Below are 21565 nucleotides of genomic sequence, written 5' to 3' on the forward strand. Positions count from 1 at the left end.
AGGAATGTGTTGTGTTTACATGACTTACGTAACTAACAAACTACAATATTCACTCATACTCCTACACTTTGTCATGTGGTCAACTTTTTGTAAACAACGTTGAGTTGTGGTATTTTATGCTTTTATAAGACATACGTATTAATTATTATTATTAATATTACCATTAGAAGATACAAAGCCTACCTTCCACTTTTGGAAAAGTGATTAATAAATCCTATTGCAAATTTTCTAAAGCTTTTGGGTTTATTATTAACTCTACAATTAGTTCTACATACAGTGTACGTAATTAAAAATCGTTAAAAAATTCAGTAGGTTATAATCTTCATTAGTTTTTTTAATATTGCTCACGTCCCACAATAGTTAAATGACACACCACTTTCTTTAAGATGGGTATTTATGATTCTTTAAAATTCCCGTTAGTTGCTGACCTTACCAGTGTTTTTAAAAAGTCCTATTGTTGTGTCCGGAAGTGTTGGACTAAAGTGTTTTTAAACGTTCAATTCTAAAAAAAACAATTCTATGCTCACAAATTTAGAATTGTCACATGTTTTTGAAAAACTTCACAAGGTATCTCTGAGAAGTCGATGAAAAATGTTTATTTTTTGTCGCTAAACAGTGTAAAAAATATGATCATTCATGATATAGAAACAACTTTTTAACATGCAATACTACCTAAATAGGGTATAGTGTATTACAGTGATTATTATTATAGTGATTAGATTATTATAGTGATACAGACAAAGCACAAACAGTTACACTATGCTAAAAGTCCGTTTCCGGTTTAAATCCAAAAATGAATTTATGGACCTAGATAGGTAAAATATGATGAATAACAATAAAATTTATACTTAAAAACAAGCAGTTTTGTGCATTTTGTGGTTGAGCGTTGGCAATATAAAAGTAAACAATTCGACTTTGATCAACAAGTACCCGAGTTTGGATGTTAAGCACAAACTAACTAGTAGAGGTACAATAAAGGGAGTTATATTTAAAATTTAGCTTGTCTATTTCTGAGTTTAGATATATAAATAAATGATAAACAATAACTTTCCATTTCTTATGTTTATTTACATAACAACGACGAAGGGTACCGTATATTGCGCTTTTCAAACAAACAGCAACTGTGAAAATTCATAACCTCTCAACTTGTGGTTTGATTAAGACCAAGTTTGTATGCAAAATAGTTGCAGGTTTACTGTTTTTAAGTGCGTATTTTAAACTCATATGAAAATTTTGTTACTAAATTGCCAACTTAACTAACTTATACTCATATTTGACAGGGTGTCCCAAAATTGGCTTTTTTAAACACTATTTAAAACGTATACAGTAACTTTTAGCAGAGATTTATTTGAGCAGGTTGTGTTAATTTACCGCGGCCGGCGACTGTTCCTTTGAAAAAGCAAACTGCGAGACTGCCCAGGCAGTGTTACCGCTCTAGTTTATGGGTAACTTTCAAATTCGGGTATCTAAACTTTTTGTTCCGAACGTAGTTTAAAAAGTCCCACTACCTTAAAAAAAATGATTTAGGATAATCACATAATTTTATACACCTTTTAATAAAAAACTTTTGTACAGGTGTTTTTCCATTTCTTAAACATGATACGCGATTTGTCACATGCTTGAATTTAAGATTTTTCATCGACTCCCGATATCTCTTCGTCATCCTGAATAGTTTAAAAATCATCAAAGTTTAAAAAGGTTGATTTTAAACCTTAAATTAACGTTTCTAATGCAATGTTTGAGGCCCATCATTTAAGTGAACTTTAAGTGATTTGCGCCGTTCTAGTGGCTTTTAAATATCCCTGCACGTACGTTAGACCATTAGAGATTTATTTTAACCTTTTACTCTTTTACGTATACATGTTGATAAGATAATGAATAAAGAGATATTTTTACTTAATTTACGTAAATTAAAGTGTTGTATACTTTACAACCAATTATCTTTATTTTAATCTGATGTATTAGATTTAAATAGTAATGGATAGAATATAAGCAGATATTAAGTAGATGAAACACATTACGAGTTCAGCTTTCAACATTGGTTATATATTATGTAATGTTTCTTACGACATTTGTTTGTATTATATTTTATATTTAAAAAGATTTTAAAGCGAAGTAAAAGCATTGCTTATGGAAGAAGCTGGTTTTATGTTTTTAGTAATAACTTGATTGATTGCTTGCTTTAGTAGTATATGACTTTATTGTTGTAATGATTATCGTTAGTAATGGTAGCAATCTGAGTTGGTACCAATTAATTACTAATAAGCTACTAATAAGTCATAATAAGCTAGTAGAGTATAATGTATACAAGTCAATGTTTTTTATGCTACAATACATTCTGTACAAAACTGGGCATTACGAATTCCATGAGCAATAGCTAAAGAAAAATACTATTTAAATTAAACTGTAGCTACTTTGAATTTAAAATTTAAGCCTTCAATAATTTTTTAATTGTTTCACTCAAAAGAATGATGGCTCACTTAAAATGAAGTTTGGTTAGAAAATACGTTGGAACTATTGAAACAAGATTTGTTCATGTAGAATTGATCAGTGGAGTGTTGAAATTTATAAGATTGTAACAAACGAACATTAATTGTTTCAGGAAAAGAACACCAGCAATATTGGAACAAGAAAAAAACCAACACCTGTTTGTATACAACAACACAAGAACAAAAAGAAGTGCAAATGCTTTCCCTGGACAGATAATACATCATCATAAACATTTTGGACATGTAGACCATATACATAAGCATTCAGGAAACGCTGAACACGATCATAAGCATCATGGCCATGCTGAACATGGTCACAAACATCACGGTCATGCTGAACATGGTCACAAACATCAGGGCCACGGTGAACATCAACATAAGCATCATGGTCATGCGGAACATTCTCATAAACATTCAGGCCACGCAAAACACAAACACAAACATCATGGTCACACAGAGCATAGTCACAAACATATAGGACAATACAAACACGGCCACAAACATGACGGACATGCAGAACACGAGCATAAACATGGCGGACATGCCAAACATGATCATAAACATCATGGTCATGCTGACCATCACCATAAACATCATGGGGAACACCAACACGGTCATAAACATCATGGACATGCAGAACACGGGCACACGCATCATGGAGATTATACGCATGGACACAAACATCATGGCCAAGCCGAACACGACCATAAACATCATGGTGATTACAAACATAATCACAAACACCATGGGGAATACAAACATGGTCATAAACACCATGGGCATGCTGAACATGATCATAAACATCATGGAGAGTATGAGCATGGTCATAAACATCATGGTCAAGGTCAGCATGATCACAAACATCATGGGCATACGAAACACGACCACAAACATCACGGCCATGCAGAACATGGTCATAAACATCACGGTGAATATGAACATGGTCATAAGCATCATGGACAAGCAGATCATGAACACGAACATCACGGAAAACAAGAACATGATCATAAACACCATGGGCATGCTGAACATGATCATAAACATCATGGAGGGTATAAACATGGCCATAAGCACCACGGTCATGCCGAACATCATCACAAGCATGACGGACATGCTGAACATGGTCACAAACATCATGGGATTGCTGAACATAGTCATAAACATCAAGGTGAGTACGAACATGGACATAAGCACCAGGGACATTCAGAACATGATCATAAACATCATGGGGATTACAAACACGATCATAAACATCTTGGTCATGCAGAACACGATCACAAACACCATGGTGAATACAAGCATAACCACAAACACGAGGGACAAGCAGAGCATGGTCACAAACATCATGGGATTGCCGAACATAGTCATAAACACCATGGTGAATACAAACATGGCCATAAGCACCACGGACATGCAGGACATAGCCACAAACATCAGGGAGAGTACGAACATGGACATAAACACCATGGACATGCTGATCATCTTCACAAACATCATGGAGAGGCTAAACACAGTCATAAACATCACGGACACGCTGGTCATGACCATACACATCATGGCCAGGCGGAACATGATCATGGACACCATGGTAAATACGAACATGGTCATAAACACCAAGGGCACGCCGACCACGATCATAAACATCATGGTGAATATGAACACGGTCATAAACACCATGGTCATGCCGAACACGATCATAAGCATCACGGTGAGTATAAACATGGACACAAACACCATGGACAAGCAGAGCATGGTCACAAACATCATGGACATGCCGAACATGAACACAAACATCATGGTGATTATGAACACGACCATAAACATCATGGAAATGCAGAGCATAATCACAAACATCATGGTGAATATGAACATGGTCACAAACACCAAGGACACGCCGAGCATGATCATAAACATCATGGTGAATATGAACACGGTCATAAACACCATGGTCATGCCGAACACGATCATAAGCATCACGGTGAGTATAAACATGGACACAAACACCATGGACAAGCAGAGCATGATCATAAGCATCACGGTGAGTATAAACATGGACACAAACACCATGGACAAGCAGAGCATGGTCATAAACATCACGGTGAATATGGACATGATCACAAACACCATGGTCATGCAAAACATAATCACAAACACGATGGGCATACTGAACATCATCATAAGCATCATGGAGAAGCTGAACATAGTCATAAACATCATGGTCAAGCAGACCATACTCACAAACATCATGGTCACGCGGAACATGGACACAAACACCATGGGCATTCTGACCATTATCACAAGCATCATGGAGAAGCCAAACACAGTCATAAACATACTGGCCACGCCGAACATGCTCACAAACATCATGGTCACGCGGAACATGGACACAAACACCATGGGCATACTGACCATCATCATAAGCATCATGGAGAAGCTGAACATAGCCATAAACATGCTGGCCACGCCGAACATGCTCACAAACATCATGGTCACGCGGAACATGGACACGAACATGCTGGCCACGCCGAACATGCTCACAAACATCATGGTCACGCGGAACATGGACACGAACATCATGGTCACGCGGAACATGGACACGAACACCATGGGCATACTGACCATCATCATAAGCATCATGGAGAAGCTGAACATAGCCATAAACATCATGGTCAAGCAAAACATGATCACAAACATCACGGGCACGCGGAACATGGACACAAACATCAAGGTATTGCTGACCATCATCACAAGCATCACGGAGAGGCAGAACATGATCACAAGCATGAAGGCCACGCAGAACATGACCATAAACATCACGGTCATGCAGAACATGGTCATAAACATCACGGTCATGCAGAACATCGTCATAAACATCATGGACAAACAGAACATGATCATAAACATGATGGACAATCAGATCATAATCATAAACATGAAGGTCATGCAGAACATGGTCATAAACACCATGGGAGTTCTGATCATCATCATAAGCATCATGGAGAAGCTAAACACAGCCATAAACATCATGGTCAAACAGAACACGGTCATAAACATGAAGGTCATGCTGAACATGGACACAAACACCATGGACATGCTGACCATGAGCACAAACACCATGGACATACAAAACACACTCACAAGCATAATGGCCAGGCCGAGCATAGTCATAAACATGATGGTAAAGCAGAGCATGCTCATAAACATCACGGGCATGCAGAGCATGCACATAAACACAATGCTCATACTGAGCACAAACATAAACATTCAACTGATGATGATCACAATGATGATATTGAACATAGTGGATCAGATAAACAAGAAATTGCCGATAAAATATCCTTTGCTGATGACTACATTGCTGAAGCTATTGCAGAGAAGGGAATCAATACTGGTCATCCATAAATGGTTAGCGATTGAAAAATACTCAGGGATAATTTGAAATTATTGTCTCATTTTGTATTTCAAATTATTTCTTATTGTTGATTTTTTTACACAAAGTAAAAAAGTCCTATTGCGGGTCCGCTACTATACTCGTAATCAAGACAGCTTTGAGAGCCGAAGATGTATAGGAATTATTATAATGTTTATGTTATGAATGTAATTTTGACCAACGATTATAAGATAAATATAAGATAATTGGTATGTATGGAATAAACATTTTATGTTCAAGAGGCATATATCATACACTATATGTTTATTAATTTTATAGAAATTTTAACAATTCCAAAATTCATGACTATTCGTTCAAAGTAATAATAATATTGTGTGTGTGTGTGTGTGTGTGTGTGTGTGTGTGTGTGTGTGTGTGTGTGTGTGTGTGTGTGTGTGTCTGTGCGTGTGCGTGCGTGCGTGCGCGCGCGCGCGCGAGCGTGTGTGTGTACACATATTGTTAATTTGAATGAACAGTCGTACATTTTGGAATTGGTATAATGTATTTCCAGAATTTTTAACCTTTTTTGTATAAGATTATTATATAATTACAATGTATTCTGTCTGTGTTTTTCATGTTGATTGTGCTGGTACAAATACAATTGATAACTATAGTCATTAGTGTAAATAAAAATACGATTACTATTATCAGAGAAACATGTTTAGTGCCACAAACCTTTTTATTAAAAAACAGTCAATATCTATCATGAATTATATTTGTATGCTCTGTCTTACAAATCTACCAACTATTTTATAAGTACAAGATATTTAAGGTTTATGTCATCATGTATTGTTATTGGTAAAAATATGTTTTTGTTTGTAATGATATTTTATAATAAAACGTTAAAACAAGAAGGAATTGGCAATTTAAAATTTATTAACACCTAGTATTATAACATACTACTATATGTTTAGCGTTAGAAAAAATTGAGCGTAACAATATGTATTATGTACTAGTATGTAAGTAACCATTCGCAAATAAATCGAACTGGTGGGTCATACAGCTGAATGATATTTTAGGACGATAATATGGAGCCTGATTTTGGACTTGTACAGGTCTTAAAATCCGGACAAGTTATGCTCGGTTTAAATTTTTTTTAAGGAGAGGCCGATCCCCATTTAAGCCTTATTCTGTCCGCCCTCATGGGCCACTGGCCTGTGCGAGGATCTTATCAAACAGAATAAGGGGGAGAGTCGATACAGTACAAGGTCGAATGATAAAAAGTGCAATGGTCACAGGATTTGAACCTGCGTTATCTCTAACTCAGGACCCAAAGTCCAACGACTTAGACCGCTCGGCCATCGGCACTCCCAATCTTTTGGTTGATATCTTTTGAATAATTCACAACAATTAGTTAGATTTCCTTTTATGTTTCATAGTATGTCACAATTCTAAACTCACGAGCACTGACTACTACAATTCTTGAAAGCCTCCGGGTGTACACTACACCACCTCTGGAACGATTTATGTTGTGAAAGCCCAGGCTAATACTGGTATTTAAAGCTGCCAAGGTATTGCTTAACTTATATATTAGAAACGAACACACTAGAAAATTGATTAACAAAATACCCTCTTGATCTTCCAGTATCTGGAAAATCTAACCAACAATATCTAGATCTGGTTTGCCTTGATCAAGATAGAGTTTGTCCTATGGCTTCCTGTCTATCAATAAATTGTTTAAGATTTTCTGGAATCTAGAATCTTGATATATAGTATGCGATAGCAGCGCTTGTAAAGGGCGTGTTATTTAATTAAAGTGACAAGTTACTACTACGTTTAACCCATACAAATCCAAAACCTAAAGGAGTTTACAAGCCGCTGGCTACTATCTGGAAATTCCTTCTGGCCGAAACATATGTGGTTTGGATCTATAAGTTAAGAGCCGATTGTATGAAAACGGCGTTCAGATTTCTCCCACAAGATATTAATGGGGAAATATGTTAACAATGTTTTTCCCCCATGCACTTTTTTTATCTTATTTGATTGTTATGGGAGAAGTTTTAGTTTAAAGATATAATTAATACTCATTCAAACGCTTTTTCGATTATCTTCTAAGTGTACGCTTTTTGAGTATTCAAACGATAAAGTACAATAAAGATTGGGATTTTGTTCCTGAAAACCAATAAAAATAAAAAAAAACTCTTAGATCAAATTGGAATTTGTTACACGTAGAAATCCGTGAGCGGGAGTGCAGCAAAGACCTTACATAATAACTTTACAAAAGTTTTGCAATCTGCCATTAATCAAACCAGAGATGGCGATGCCTAGACATATCTTGAGGAGCCACATCATAGCGAACCTAAAGCAATCGCCAAAGAAACATCGCAATCCAGCGATCTCAACATGCTCAATGTTACATGATCAGGGACAAAACTGTGAGGAGTTGCTGGAACAGCGAAAAAGACAGCAACATTTTTTAAAAGTGCTTTTAGGTTTTTTAAAAAGCTATGATTATCGGTCACATCATAAGCATCCTATTACCTTCTTTCGTACCTCATAAATTTACGCCGGAGTAATTTACGCTATTTATTGGATGCAGACAAATGGAGTAAAATGTCCTTCACCGATGCCCCTATTCATTACCCATCTCGAGTAACTTCAGTTACCGTACCGTACTTCGCTAACGTTTAGCCAATTTTAAATGTTTCTGTGTGATGCTAAAAAGTATGGAGAAGAATTGAAAGATGAACCAATTTATCGCGTAAAGCATGGATTTCTGTTTTGTCTTCCTGACTTTGCTGGCCCGCACAAAGCAACATACGGCTCTAAGTTTGTAAAGCGATTCCCCGCACATGATCGCTCTACATGATCTAGATTTATCTGGAGGATTCTCGTGCAGAAGACGGCCACCAAGAGACATCCGTGATCGGACCTTCAGGAATAGTTATCCATTACGTGAGGTGATATCCAGGAGGTCTGATCACGAACGCTTCCGACCAGCAGTGCGCACCAGTGGGAACCAAACTGAAAACATATGGTATACAAAGGTATAATTACGTTTTGAGGATTGAAATCTACCCACTTCATCAGGTGTAAAAATTTCCTAAGGCATTAAAAGACTGAAAATGTGGCAATGGACTGCCATCCAAAGTTATAAGAGTTAAAAAGTGATGCCTGACGAACGCCACGAAGACCAGACTGGAGAGAAAGACCCAAGCAATGTCACTGCTTAGAGCACCAACAGCACGCCACATCCGAACTAACGAAGTCATTCAATGTCAGGACATTTTGACACCTGATGAAGACAGTAGATTTCAATCCTCGAAACGTACTGTTATACTTTGTAACATATAACGAAGATAAATATCCGAAACCCTACTATCCTTTCACTTTTTATCTTCTTTCCACATGTCTTAAGATTTATACCCTTGGTCCACTACCACCATTAAAGACATTCTAAGTATTTATTAACTTCCTTCATAAGCAACAAAAATAAAATATAACTCCTGTGCAGCAGTTAAACCTCCTTATAAACTGCACTTGGTGTTTAATACGACCCTCATAAATTTGGTGACGACACTTAAACAAGATGAGAAGTAAGTTCAACATAGATGGACAATATATTTACAAGCACCCCTGTTATCTATCTTCACATTCTCATTTCCCCTTGGTTCGGGAAGTCGATTCTATAACAGGGACATCATAATTAAATTAATTTTGACGTAAACTAAAGTCATGTCGTATCGATATAACTACGGGGTTTGAGTCAGCCTCTATTTCTGGCTAAATTATGGTAAACAATAATAAAATCGGAGTAAATTACAATGGCCATAAATACTCGTACCCTTTTGGACAAAGGATTTTGCTCCTGGCAACAATGTAAACTCAACATTGGCGTCGGGAATATAATTCACTCTAACCAGAAGTGCTTATACGTACATTTGCAAAGCGTACAAAATTGCGTGCGAAGCCGCGGGTAACCACTAGTTCCTAATAAAAGGTTTTGAAGACTTTGACGCTCGATGTCAATGTCAGACTGAGTAGAAGGTACTGTTTTGTTTGAAAGACTTTGATTCAGGGAAATATTCCAGTTCATTAACATGTATCTATTTCCTCCTCTCAGATAGTGGGATCTGGACATAAACTGTTTTTGATGACGAATAATTCGAATAAGTTGACACAAGGACTAGGCAAACTGTCCAGTAAAGCACCCTTTCAGACCGTTCTGTTACGTGCAATAAGCTATTTAGATGTAAGCAATAATCTTGTTGTTATCTCTTCGGTTATGCGGATGCTTAAACTGATTGTGCCTTTCCAAAGTTCTCTCTTATCCGACATTATTCCTAGAAGTTCCAAGGCAGTTCCCTGAAGTACAGTGGTGGTGAAAATACAACACATAGTCTTATCTTAGTGCACGATCTCTCCGTAAAGGATCAGATTTTTTCAGATCAGATAAGCAATAATGTTGTGGTTATCTCTTTGGTTTGGCGGATGCTTAAATTGACTGTGCCTTTCCAAAGTTCTTTCTTATCTGACATTATTCATAAACGTTCCAAGGCATTATGTCCCTAAAGTAGAGTGGTGGTGCAAATACAACACATAGTCATATCATCGTGCATGATCTCTTCGTAAAGAATCTGATTTTCTCAGATCCTAGATCGAAGCTAGAGAAATTACCACTACAGTTGTATGAGACATACAACACCATGTACTATGCATTGCACCATGTGGGATATTATGAAAGAACATTAGAAACGAGATAACTGTGTGTGTTCCTTGTTAGTTTTAGTTTACGTTGTTGCCAACTTAAAAACAATTAAAAAAGAAATTATGACGCTCCAAGGTTTGGTCTTTCACTTATATTACACGTGTGATTCCAAAGGCATGATCTTAAAGAATGTGCAATCTTCCTACTTTTAATTTACTTTCCTATTTTAATATTTCTCCTTGCCACTTATTAAAGCATTTATAAAGAATTAAGGAGCAATTTATAGTCGTTGGCGACTAAACTATAGTATGTTCAATACATCAGAGAAGTTGAAAGAGTCACGCCTTCAATCATTTGTACGCTAAACATTAACGTAGCCGTACATGTCTTGCCGATGTCGTGTGTAAAAGGCTGGATTCGTTAAATGACATCCACCATCAACGGTTTAAATTATTTGTTAAAATTTGAGTAAATTTATTATATGTTACCCGCGTTTATATAGTGAAAGGTCTGTAATTAAGTAATTACGTCTTATAATATATTATACAGAAATGTGTAGAAACGCCGGAGAAGTTGTTCATATAAAGAGGAAAACTTATAAAGAGGAAAACTTGCAAGAGAGTTTATATTCATTATTTCAAGGAGCGTTGAGAACTTTTTGCCATTTTTGCCAATAATGTTAAAATTAAAGATTTTACTTAAAAAAACTTCCAACGATGTACTCTCTTGTAAATTAGTGTTAATTGTTAAGTGAATTCAAATATTCTTATTTTCCTTTTGAATGAAATATTATACAACATCCCTTTAAAAGAAAGCTAACATTAGTTGACAACAAAACCCCAATCTGAAAATCGTAAATCGACTATAAAAGAGCTACTTAAGCAATTTCCCCAATTTCCCACGCAGACTGGTAGAGTCAAAAGAAAAACGCAAACCATTAACAATTAACCGCAAAAGAATACTCAAAAATATGCCGAGAAGGGCGTCGGGGGTTTTTATACCGACCCCTTCCACTAACCAGCTAACTAAAAGCCTTTGATTGGCCTCCAACTATCCAATCACAAGGCTAAAAAGAACAAAAGTCAACTCTCATTGTAAACCCGTTAACAAAGTAGACGACCAGAAAACCTGCTCTCCTAATCCTGCTCATCTTACATCCCCACTCTTTCTTGATAAATTACATAATTTAATTTACCTTCATTTTGACATCGCTAATTATATTCTAAAATATTTTCGCATATAATTTTTACATTAATATTTAGTACATAAAATTGCCTATGTAACAAATGCTACAGTAGTGTGCTAAAGTTGGGGGGCATGTAGATCAAGTCCGATATGTTCACTGATCAAAAGGGAAAAGAACACAATAATGTCATTAAAAGTGCTAAGACCAAGTACTTCCAAATGACATCTATTTAATTTAGCTACTAATAACGTAATAAAACCCTCCTTGATTGAGGTTGGTCTTTAGGAACTCGGGAAATCGTTCTTAAATTCACTAGAAATGAGGTACGTAGGTTCCTGAGTTCCAGTCACAAAGGTACAAATTTCCATATAGTATGCGAGATTTGGATAGCCTCTGAGGCAAACGAGATCGCTAAGAGTCAAGAGAATGGACGGTATCAGATATTTACAAACATTTTAGAGGCCGGGAGAATCTTTAGTTTAGAAAATTGGTTACTTACGTATTATATCGACCACACTATTATTATTTTAAAACATCAACATATTTGGTAATTTAGAAGCATGGTTGTTGTGAAGGTAACTGCCCATAATAGACGTCCGGTGTTATCTTATCGCAATACCTGTCCCTTACCCCCTGGTCAAGGTTCAGCGACCGGCCGCTCCAGCGATAACGGCCAGTGCATGTTTCGCTGTGCATTGCGTCGATTGAAACTAATTGTTGTGTGTACTTGTTAAAAAAAAATTTATAAACTAAAATATTAGGTGATATTGTAGCCGAATGAACTGGAAAGGTAAAGGAGACCCAGCAGTATGGGCAATCTTTAGATGAATGGAAAGAATGCATGCTCACGCTGTAGGGAGATTCATAGTCTCAATTGAGTTTATTTTATGAATGATATATTGCTGATTGCAAATCAAAGATTTGATTTTACAGCCTGAGTTTTCAGATACCCATGAACCCGATACCCTTTAGGCATTTCCTCGGTACCAATGAGGAATTCAGAACAGAGAGCATAGAAATTGACCAATCCTAGAGAGAGAATCAACTGTCTAGGCAACCAAGCATAAGTGATAACAGACTGAGAACCCAGAGACTGTCTCTACTTAATGCCTTTCAATACGGAAAAGGGACTTTTGGACAGTGACTGAAAAACGGTGAGATAACGGGACAGAAACAAGAGATACCGGAAGTGGGAGAATCGTGAGACCGAAGGGGGGCAGTGGTCCAACAGGCCAGACAGAGTGAATAGAACTCAAGATCCAGAGTATTTTGAAAACTATGAGGAATCGGGAAAAGCCTGAGCATCACAGTCGATGAGGGCGAAGGGACAATAGGAAAAGTAAAATACAAAGCCTGGGGCTTCAATAGTATTGTGGGATCATAAGAGCATTTGAGTTCCAAGACCAGGCAATTTTAAGGCTTGGGAACGGTGTAAAGTTCGTTTTACTGTTAGCTGAGAAAAATATTTATCTCTAAGTTAATGTGGAATAAGTTATCATTGAATGATAAACTCAGTAGTATTAGTGGACTCATAAAAACGTGTTCATTTCTATTGATTCAACATTATTATTAATTTATTCGAATTCCTAAAATTCCAAAGGGTGACATCTCAATGTAAGAAAGTTACATAATAATCAAAGCCAGCTTATTATAACTTTTTGTTATTACGTAGTATGGGTATGCCACACCACTCGTTGCTGAGATTGCATTCAAATTTCAAGTTTATAGCTATATGTTAAAATATTATATGATTATACTGTTTCTAAAAAAGTATCTATTCTGAAATTTTATAGTTGGCATCATGGTTACCCACAAGACAAAAATGTAAAAATATTCACTTACGCTCAGTCGAATTCCATGGAGTGACATATACCATTATCGAGCTAGATCTTTACCTATGTCGAAATTTAGCTTGCAAAATGTAATCACTTCACTCTCAAGATATTGTACGGACAGACAGACATTTAATTATTTCGTTCCCTCTAGTGTCAACTAATTAAAACCAGCACAAAGGAATGACGATACACCTAATCACCTAATAAAAATCAATCAATTAACAGCTATAAACTTATTCATTATTCTCAACATAACCATGTTTTATTAATACGCATTAAATAAAGAAAGTTAACCTGTATCATTGATAGTCTACTGTGTAAAAATTGATTCCTTTACTTGTAGGGAGTTTAATATTGAACGTGTTGGCTGCTTTGGCCGAACATTGCACCTGCCCCATAGACACTCTGCAATATACAAGGTGTCCAAAAAGTCCCGGGATGTTTAAATATTTTTTACAAGATTTAAAATAGGTCTATCCTATCTCTGGTTCAGACTTACTTGACAAACAAATCTAATTTACACATATCCAGTTACGCTCCTTCCTCAGGGGTACAGCCCACAAGGCGTCAGAAGAAGATTTTAAATGTAAGCATAGGAGTAAGTTACGTGTAAGGTCTTTACTTACTAGAGTACAATACTTGCAAACCTAACCTCAAACTGACTACCGAGCCGGAAATGCAGCTGTTCAAAGATAAATTGAATTTTCAATTAAACAATGTAAATAATAAAGTACTGATGCTTGAATCATTGTCATTTCATCCCTATATTATGCCATTGTAATAGGATCCAGAAATGATCAAAATTGGTTTAGTTTTGTCTGTGAAAAGATTTATCTAACTACCATGACCTTGGTTACGTTTACCTAATAATTGTTAATTCGTATGCATCAAATCAAGGAAAGTTCGTAGTGAGGTAGAAAAAGATATTTTCATATTTAATAAAGAAGTTTACATAAAAAAAACTCGCTTATTAAAACAGTTCAAGACACTTTCTTAAAAGTACAACTTACTAACGTATTTTTACGTAGGCCTCATTAATAATTAAAAAAAAACACGATCCATTGCATTTATGTAAAATTTTTAAGTAATTTTCAGCATCACCGTAAAACCGGTCACCGATATCACTGTAAAATATCTTGGACAATGTAAAATTTTCGCTAATAGGTATTGTCGATTAAAAACAAGTTGTGTTTTAACGCCTTCAATTATAAACACGTGAAGTGGCGGCAGTTGTGTGTGTTCAGAGTATCCAAAGTAAAATACAGGCTGGATGATTGAGACTGCAATATCCAGATACAGTTTTACAAGTTTTTTAATTATATAGAAACGAAAAGAATTGTGCTGGAAGTTTGTTTTTCCAAACACTAAATCTTATTACATAAAAAACTATAATTATTATAAAAATCGATTTCTTTCTTACATGGAGCAAATTACAAATATTTCTTGTTGGGAAACATACACGTAACCTAAATTATGGGATTAAAAAGGGTTTATGTATTTTCTGACGCCTTTATATATATATATATACAGTTTTTATATATAAGAATATTACTATTTGATACAAGGAATATGTGTAAACAAAGTAATTCTTTCGGTTCCAACCGATTACTATGTATTGCAAATATCAACGATAGGCTCACAAGTTCACAGGTTGAGATTCTCATTATTTAATATGAAGAGTCAATGAATGCTCAGATATCAGTGACGTATACAGAAAATTATTTAGGGGGAGGGGGCTGACACACTGGAAGTTCTACGAAATATTAAATACCCTCCAAAAACAGGAACTCATGATCCTTCCGTCTTGAAATTGTTGACCCCAGAAGTGTGTTCTAGCTTTAAAAAACTGCTGGGTTCAATCTTAATATTTGTCTTCAAAATTTGTGCGGGCCTGAAGCTCCCTCAGCCCCCTTTAGATACCCCCATGTAACAATATTAATCGTCTATTATCATGCATATGATAGCAAATTAAAAGAAATACACTTTCGCGAATTCCGTTTGACGTCCTACCTAAGACAACTCATTTGGTTTAGGTTTAGATTTTTGTGGAACGATTAACCACTGAGTTACGTCTCTGTTATATTCTACTTAAATGTTTTAAGATTGAAATTACACTTAGCGACTACCAAGCATAGTGTTTTAAACAATATAGAAAAATATAGTACAATATATAATAGCAAATGTTTTTATACATACGCACTTTATGCAAATGAGAAAACGTGGAAAGAACTTTACTGAAATTTTCATATTACTTTAACACATAGGCTACAAGGTAGAAGTACGCTTCACCACGTATCGCGTACCAGATTTCTCTTAAGATGCATACACAATTTCAAATCTATAACTAATTTCATTTCTGAGATGTCCTGTGGACAGATACATCGGAAGTTGACACAATCATAACGAATCATAATATTCATTCTTATATAAATAAATTGTCATGCAAAATTTAAAGTCCTCATATGACATCTATCTCGATACATCTTGCCACAAGATACATTCAGATATTTTCAATAAACTGAGTTTAATACCGGTAATAATGATAAAAGTCTGTACACCAACTCAATATAAAATGATGATGGAGCAGTTAGGCTGCATGTTTTAATATGGCACATGTTTAAACTTAGAGAATGGGTGTATTAAATTTGTTTTCAAATTAATTTGTTATGCTGTTTTCTTGTTGGACATGATGGTTAACCCATATACTTGTATGGAAATAATGAAACCCAGTATTCCTCAAGTATAAATGGAGCTTCATGCACAATTTTAGTTTGTTCGTCTTCAAGATATCGTGGGGACAGAAAGACGGATTGAAATAAAATTCTGGTCACCCCAAGAGTTATAGGCTATAGTTATGCTCAACCAATTATAATATTATTAAATAATTCTATCAATAATGAATTATAAAATAATTATCAAACACAAAATGAAATTTACGCTTAACTTTTACATTTTAATGGCCAATGAATTGTTGGTTTACATTGGACTTACATATCATTTACAAAATGTCATAGTTATACAATAATTCATAATACCAACAAGACTGATTCCATAAAATTAAATATGGTATACCTATTGTTATATGGTATATCATAATGTATTATTATAAAGTACGCCACGTTATGTGTCACGTAACAGGCTTCGCTGAGGTTGCAAGTCAATTTCAAGTTACTGCTTACATTCATTCAATACTATATCACATGTTAAAATGTCATATAATTGTATTCAACTGATTACAAATCTATTCTGCGATTTTCTTGTTGCTTCTCGTTGTTAACCATGTTAACCATGTTGTTAACCAGTTCAATGTAAAAATGTTGGCTAACGCTCAAACAAATCCCATGGATTGACATCAAACCGATGTTACTTGTATAGAAATTGAGCTTCATGCAACATTTTAAGTCTATACGTCTATTTGTTCTGAACATTTTGTTCGGGTGACAGACAGACACATACAGTATTTTTATGTTCCTTAAGGGATACGCTTCGCTAACGCTCAGCTAATAAGACAGGATATAATTTATATAAAGAGAAAATAAATTGAAGTTGGCTTATTTAATTTGGGACTGATGGATTTTTTTCTTGTAAATACGTCTTACTCATCTAAAATTGGTTCTTTTTTAATGAACATAGGTATTTATAAAAAAACTGCAAAATTTAACAATAGGGAAGAAATTGTAAGCTTGATTTAGGGGGCAGTGCCCGGATTTTCTTTGAAGATTACAACTATCTGATAATTGTAGCTGCGAAATAATGGCCGAAAGAAATAGAAACTGAATTCTCTGTTTCTGTATAATGCTTCTTGATGTGGAGTATCGTAACAGTTTCTTAAACAGCTATTTTAGTGTCTCACTGTTGGTTGGTTTCAATTTGAATCAGAATTTACTTTATTTTTTTAATTAATTAGAATTAAAATAAATTTAGAACAGTAAAAGGTCATTTTATAAATTTTACAAAAGTAGTATTGTAATTAATTTAACTATATATCATGCTTTAACTTAATTTCTACACGCATCAGAAAGTTCCAGTTTACCGTTTCTGGTACTTCTTTGAATGCGTGTAGGATTTCGAAATGACGAATGGAGTGATAAGCAATCAACAAAACTGGAATATCAACGCTAACTCTTAAAGTATAGGCCCCGAGTTAATTTTTGGTCTACATAAACAAGCAACCTAGTTTTCTTGAAACCCGAAGAGGAATTTCACGTAAGAAAGAAATTAATCGTCAGTAACGGTAGTTTTGGTGGAGGTAGAAATGGAAGGGTATCAAAAGGGTTAAACGAATCAGACAACTAGATAAAAAGGCTGAATGTTTCATTTTAAAGGTTTTTATATAGTTAAATGGCGCTCACGTAAAATTTATCTATATGTATTTTAGTGTGTCAAGCTAAGAAAAATATAATCTAAGTAAGAATGCATCATGTAATATTTTTTAACCGTGTTGATAGCCTTCTATATCGACCTCTACCGAATCTAACGACTGACGATTGATTTCATTCTTAGGTGAAATTCCTCTTCAGATTTCAATAAATACCAGTTTGTGTGTTGATACAGCGCTAACTGGCTCTAGGCTTCTGGGGTATTAGTGGAGCATTTGTTAAAACCTTAGTAACATTAAATAACAGTTTGTCTTCTAAGCGATATCGTTCCTAGTATTGAGTTCTTTGGTGTAGTTACATTATGTAAGTTCTGGAAAAGACTATTTTAATAGATAATAATGAATGAATAAATTATATAGTCCAAAATAAGACCGACTAAAAGTTTATATAAAACAATGATGTTAATATATAATATACTACGGTAAGATATTAAATTTTGTTAACAATATTAAATATACTTATTTGAGTTTTAACTCGTATTTTACTATTTTTACTCAATAATGTACATCAAATTGAAATAGAATTGACACAACTCGTATCTGCTAACCAGACTGTAATTAATGCTAAAGTAGTTATAAAGGTCTAAAAAAATAATTAAACCCAATACTTGGTAAATAAATTATAAATTACAACTTTTTTGGTTGTTTATTCACTTAATTGATTTTAATTAATGCCAAAAAACATTTGTTACAGGACCATGTAATGTGTTTCAGGAACAGAAGAGCTGGACCATTCCGAATCCTTCCTAGTGTACGAAGGCCATGGATGTCAAACATAGCAAATGCCCAACCATTAAGCTCTCACGCGCATAAAGTTGGCGAGGTTATACACCATCATAAGCACGAAGGTCACGTGGACCACGTGCACAAACATGAAGGGCATGCTTCACACAAGCACGCGCATAATGGAGAGAGCAAGCACAAACATGAACATCACGGTCACGGGAAACATAGTCATTTGCACCATGGTGAAGGCGAGCACAGTCATAAACATCACGGTCATTCAGCTCACGATCATAAACATCACGGCCATTCTGAGCATTCCCACAAACACTCTGGACAAGCCAAGCACAGTCACGATCACCATGGTAAAAGTGAGCATAAGCATGAGCATCACGGAAAGGCGGCACACTCACATAAGCATCATGGGCAATCAGACCACAAGCATTCTCATCACGGGCATTCCGAGCATCATCACAAACACCACGGTCAAGCAGAGCATAAGCATAAACATCTTGGTGAAGGAAGCCACAAGCATCAACACCACGGAGTTGCTGAGCATAAACACAAACACGAAGGTCACGGAGAGCACCAACACAAACATCAAGGCCATTCAGATCACAGTCACAAACATGAAGGCCATTCGGAACATCACCATAAACATTTAGGACACAGTGACCACTCACACAAACATGAAGGTCATAATCAACATCATCATAAACATACTGGTCACAGCGAGCATGACCACAAACACCACGGTCATGCAGAGCATCAACACAAGCACCACGGTGAACAGAAACATGCTCATAAACACCAAGGCCAAAACTCTCATCAGCACAAGCACCATGCTCATTCAGAGCACACTCATAAACATCAAGGACGAGCCGAGCATGGGCACAATCATCATGGTAATGCTAAACATGCACATAATCATCATGGTCACGGTGAACATCAGCATAAACACCATGGGGAGGCAATGCACGGCCATAAACACGAAGGTCATGGTAACCACGGTCACAAACACCAAGGGCACGCTGAGCATTCTCACAAACATCATGGACATTCAGAACACGCACATAAACATCATGGACACTCTCAACACCAACACAAACATCACGGAGAAGGAAAACACACCCACACTCATCACGGTCACGGTCAGCATGAACATAAACATCAAGGTGAGACGAAACATGAACACAAACACAGTGGTTATAACGACCACCAACACAAGCACACTGGAGATGGAACACACTCACACAACCATCATTTACATGCTGAGCACGGACACAAACATGAAGGTCATGGCAGTCATGACCACAAACATCATGGGATTGGCGATCATACCCATAAACATAGTGGTCACGGACAACATGGTCACAAGCATCAGGGCGTAGGCAAACACTCCCATCATCATCAAGGTGAAGGAAAACATCATCATTCTCATCATGGAACTGCAGAACATAGTCATAAACATCAAGGACATTCTGATCACCACCATAAGCATATTGGTCATGGATCTCATACCCACAATCATCAAGGCCAGCATGGTCATGAACACAAACACCATGCCGAGGGACATCATTCTCATAAACACCATGGCCACACTGGTCACGACCATAAGCATCATGGTCATTCAGAACATAGCCATAAGCATACCGGTAGTGGTCACCATTCCCACAAACACAGTGGCCATACTAAGCATAAACATAAGCATGGAACTAATCCTGGAGGACAAGATGATGATACAGAATTCTTCGAAACTCAAGTTCAGTCTGTAAAGATTACGAACACAAATAAGTCTAGGTCTCCAAACTCTGCACAACTTTTTATAGGTAAAGGCGATAGACAGCAGTATGAAGAATCCGCGTTAAGAGTTCCACAAACTCACTCCAAACGAACAAACCATTCTCAAAGAGAGGATATCCGTACACAATACAAAGCTGTAATTCCTGTTACAAGAAGTGATTATACAAGTACAGACAAAGGAGGCAAACCTGAGTCATCTAAAGAAAATCCTACAAGCTTTGAAAATTTTAAATTCAATTCATCAGAATTTTCTTTTTCATTCGAGGATGCAGATTTTGCAGCGTTCGAAGAAGAAGCAAATACTACTGAACGAAATCTAGAGCAATAACCTATAATCATATATGTCAGGTTAGTACTGTAATTATAACACTATAGGTTTCTAGTCTATAAAATTTAAGAAAAGTAAGTATGGTACCATTTAAAATTAGGTTTCAAATAGTGATTTAGAAAGATAAGATTTAGATTTAGGAGAATTTGAAACTTCATAGGTTTACAATTACAATTATTTGTAACACAATAACACTCAATAATTCAACTCAAATATTCATTGTCATTTCTAATTAATGTATTACTTTTCGAGGTTATTTTATAAAAGCCAAAAGAAAGTCAGCTTTAAGCACAAGAAAAAGGCTTAAATTTATACAAATAAATATTCGTACAGGTTGAAATTTGTAAGATTAAATGTTAAGATATAAATATTTATTCGTTATAAATCAATAATAAAAATCAATAATCTAAATATAAAACCAACACCAAACAGTATGAGGAAGTTAAAAGTTCAAAAATGTTTGTAATATACTAAATTAAACATACAAGTTGAAAGCAAAGTTCTGTAAAATAATATTGATAAATTTGTTCACGTACATTGTAAGAATGCAAAACACTGTATTGCACTAATTGTACCATAAAAATTAACAAACTTTTACCAATGTAGTATTACAATCTATAATTTAGATTGGTTTTATACAAGGTAGCACTACTGTATTATCAATTAAGTAGTTTCACCAGACATTACTTGAATGCACTATCTTATTTAATAAAAATATTTGTTTTCGGTTCACTGTACTTTATGG

The 21565-nt window shown here is 35.6% G+C and overlaps 2 protein-coding genes across 2 annotated transcripts; both read left to right on the forward strand.

Annotated features, from left to right (window-relative positions):
• The first annotated feature begins 386 nt into the window (after positions 1 to 386).
• Positions 387 to 5891, forward strand: LOC124353665 (filaggrin-2-like). The gene is made up of 5 exons (XM_046803654.1): positions 387 to 390; positions 2758 to 2952; positions 3007 to 3201; positions 3322 to 5217; positions 5278 to 5891. The coding sequence occupies exons 1-5, from the start codon at positions 387 to 389 to the stop codon at positions 5889 to 5891; spliced, it is 2904 nt and encodes a 967-aa protein (XP_046659610.1).
• Positions 5892 to 8711: 2820 nt separating this feature from the next.
• Positions 8712 to 20464, forward strand: LOC124353740 (sex-determining region Y protein-like). Its single transcript, XM_046803761.1, has 4 exons — positions 8712 to 8896; positions 18681 to 19846; positions 19937 to 20076; positions 20144 to 20464. Exons 1-4 carry the CDS (start codon positions 8712 to 8714, stop codon positions 20462 to 20464), a joined length of 1812 nt encoding a protein of 603 aa, XP_046659717.1.
• Positions 20465 to 21565: the final 1101 nt, after the last annotated feature.

Source organism: Homalodisca vitripennis, chromosome 1, assembly GCF_021130785.1.
Source record: "Homalodisca vitripennis isolate AUS2020 chromosome 1, UT_GWSS_2.1, whole genome shotgun sequence".
Lineage (NCBI taxonomy): Eukaryota > Metazoa > Arthropoda > Insecta > Hemiptera > Cicadellidae > Homalodisca > Homalodisca vitripennis.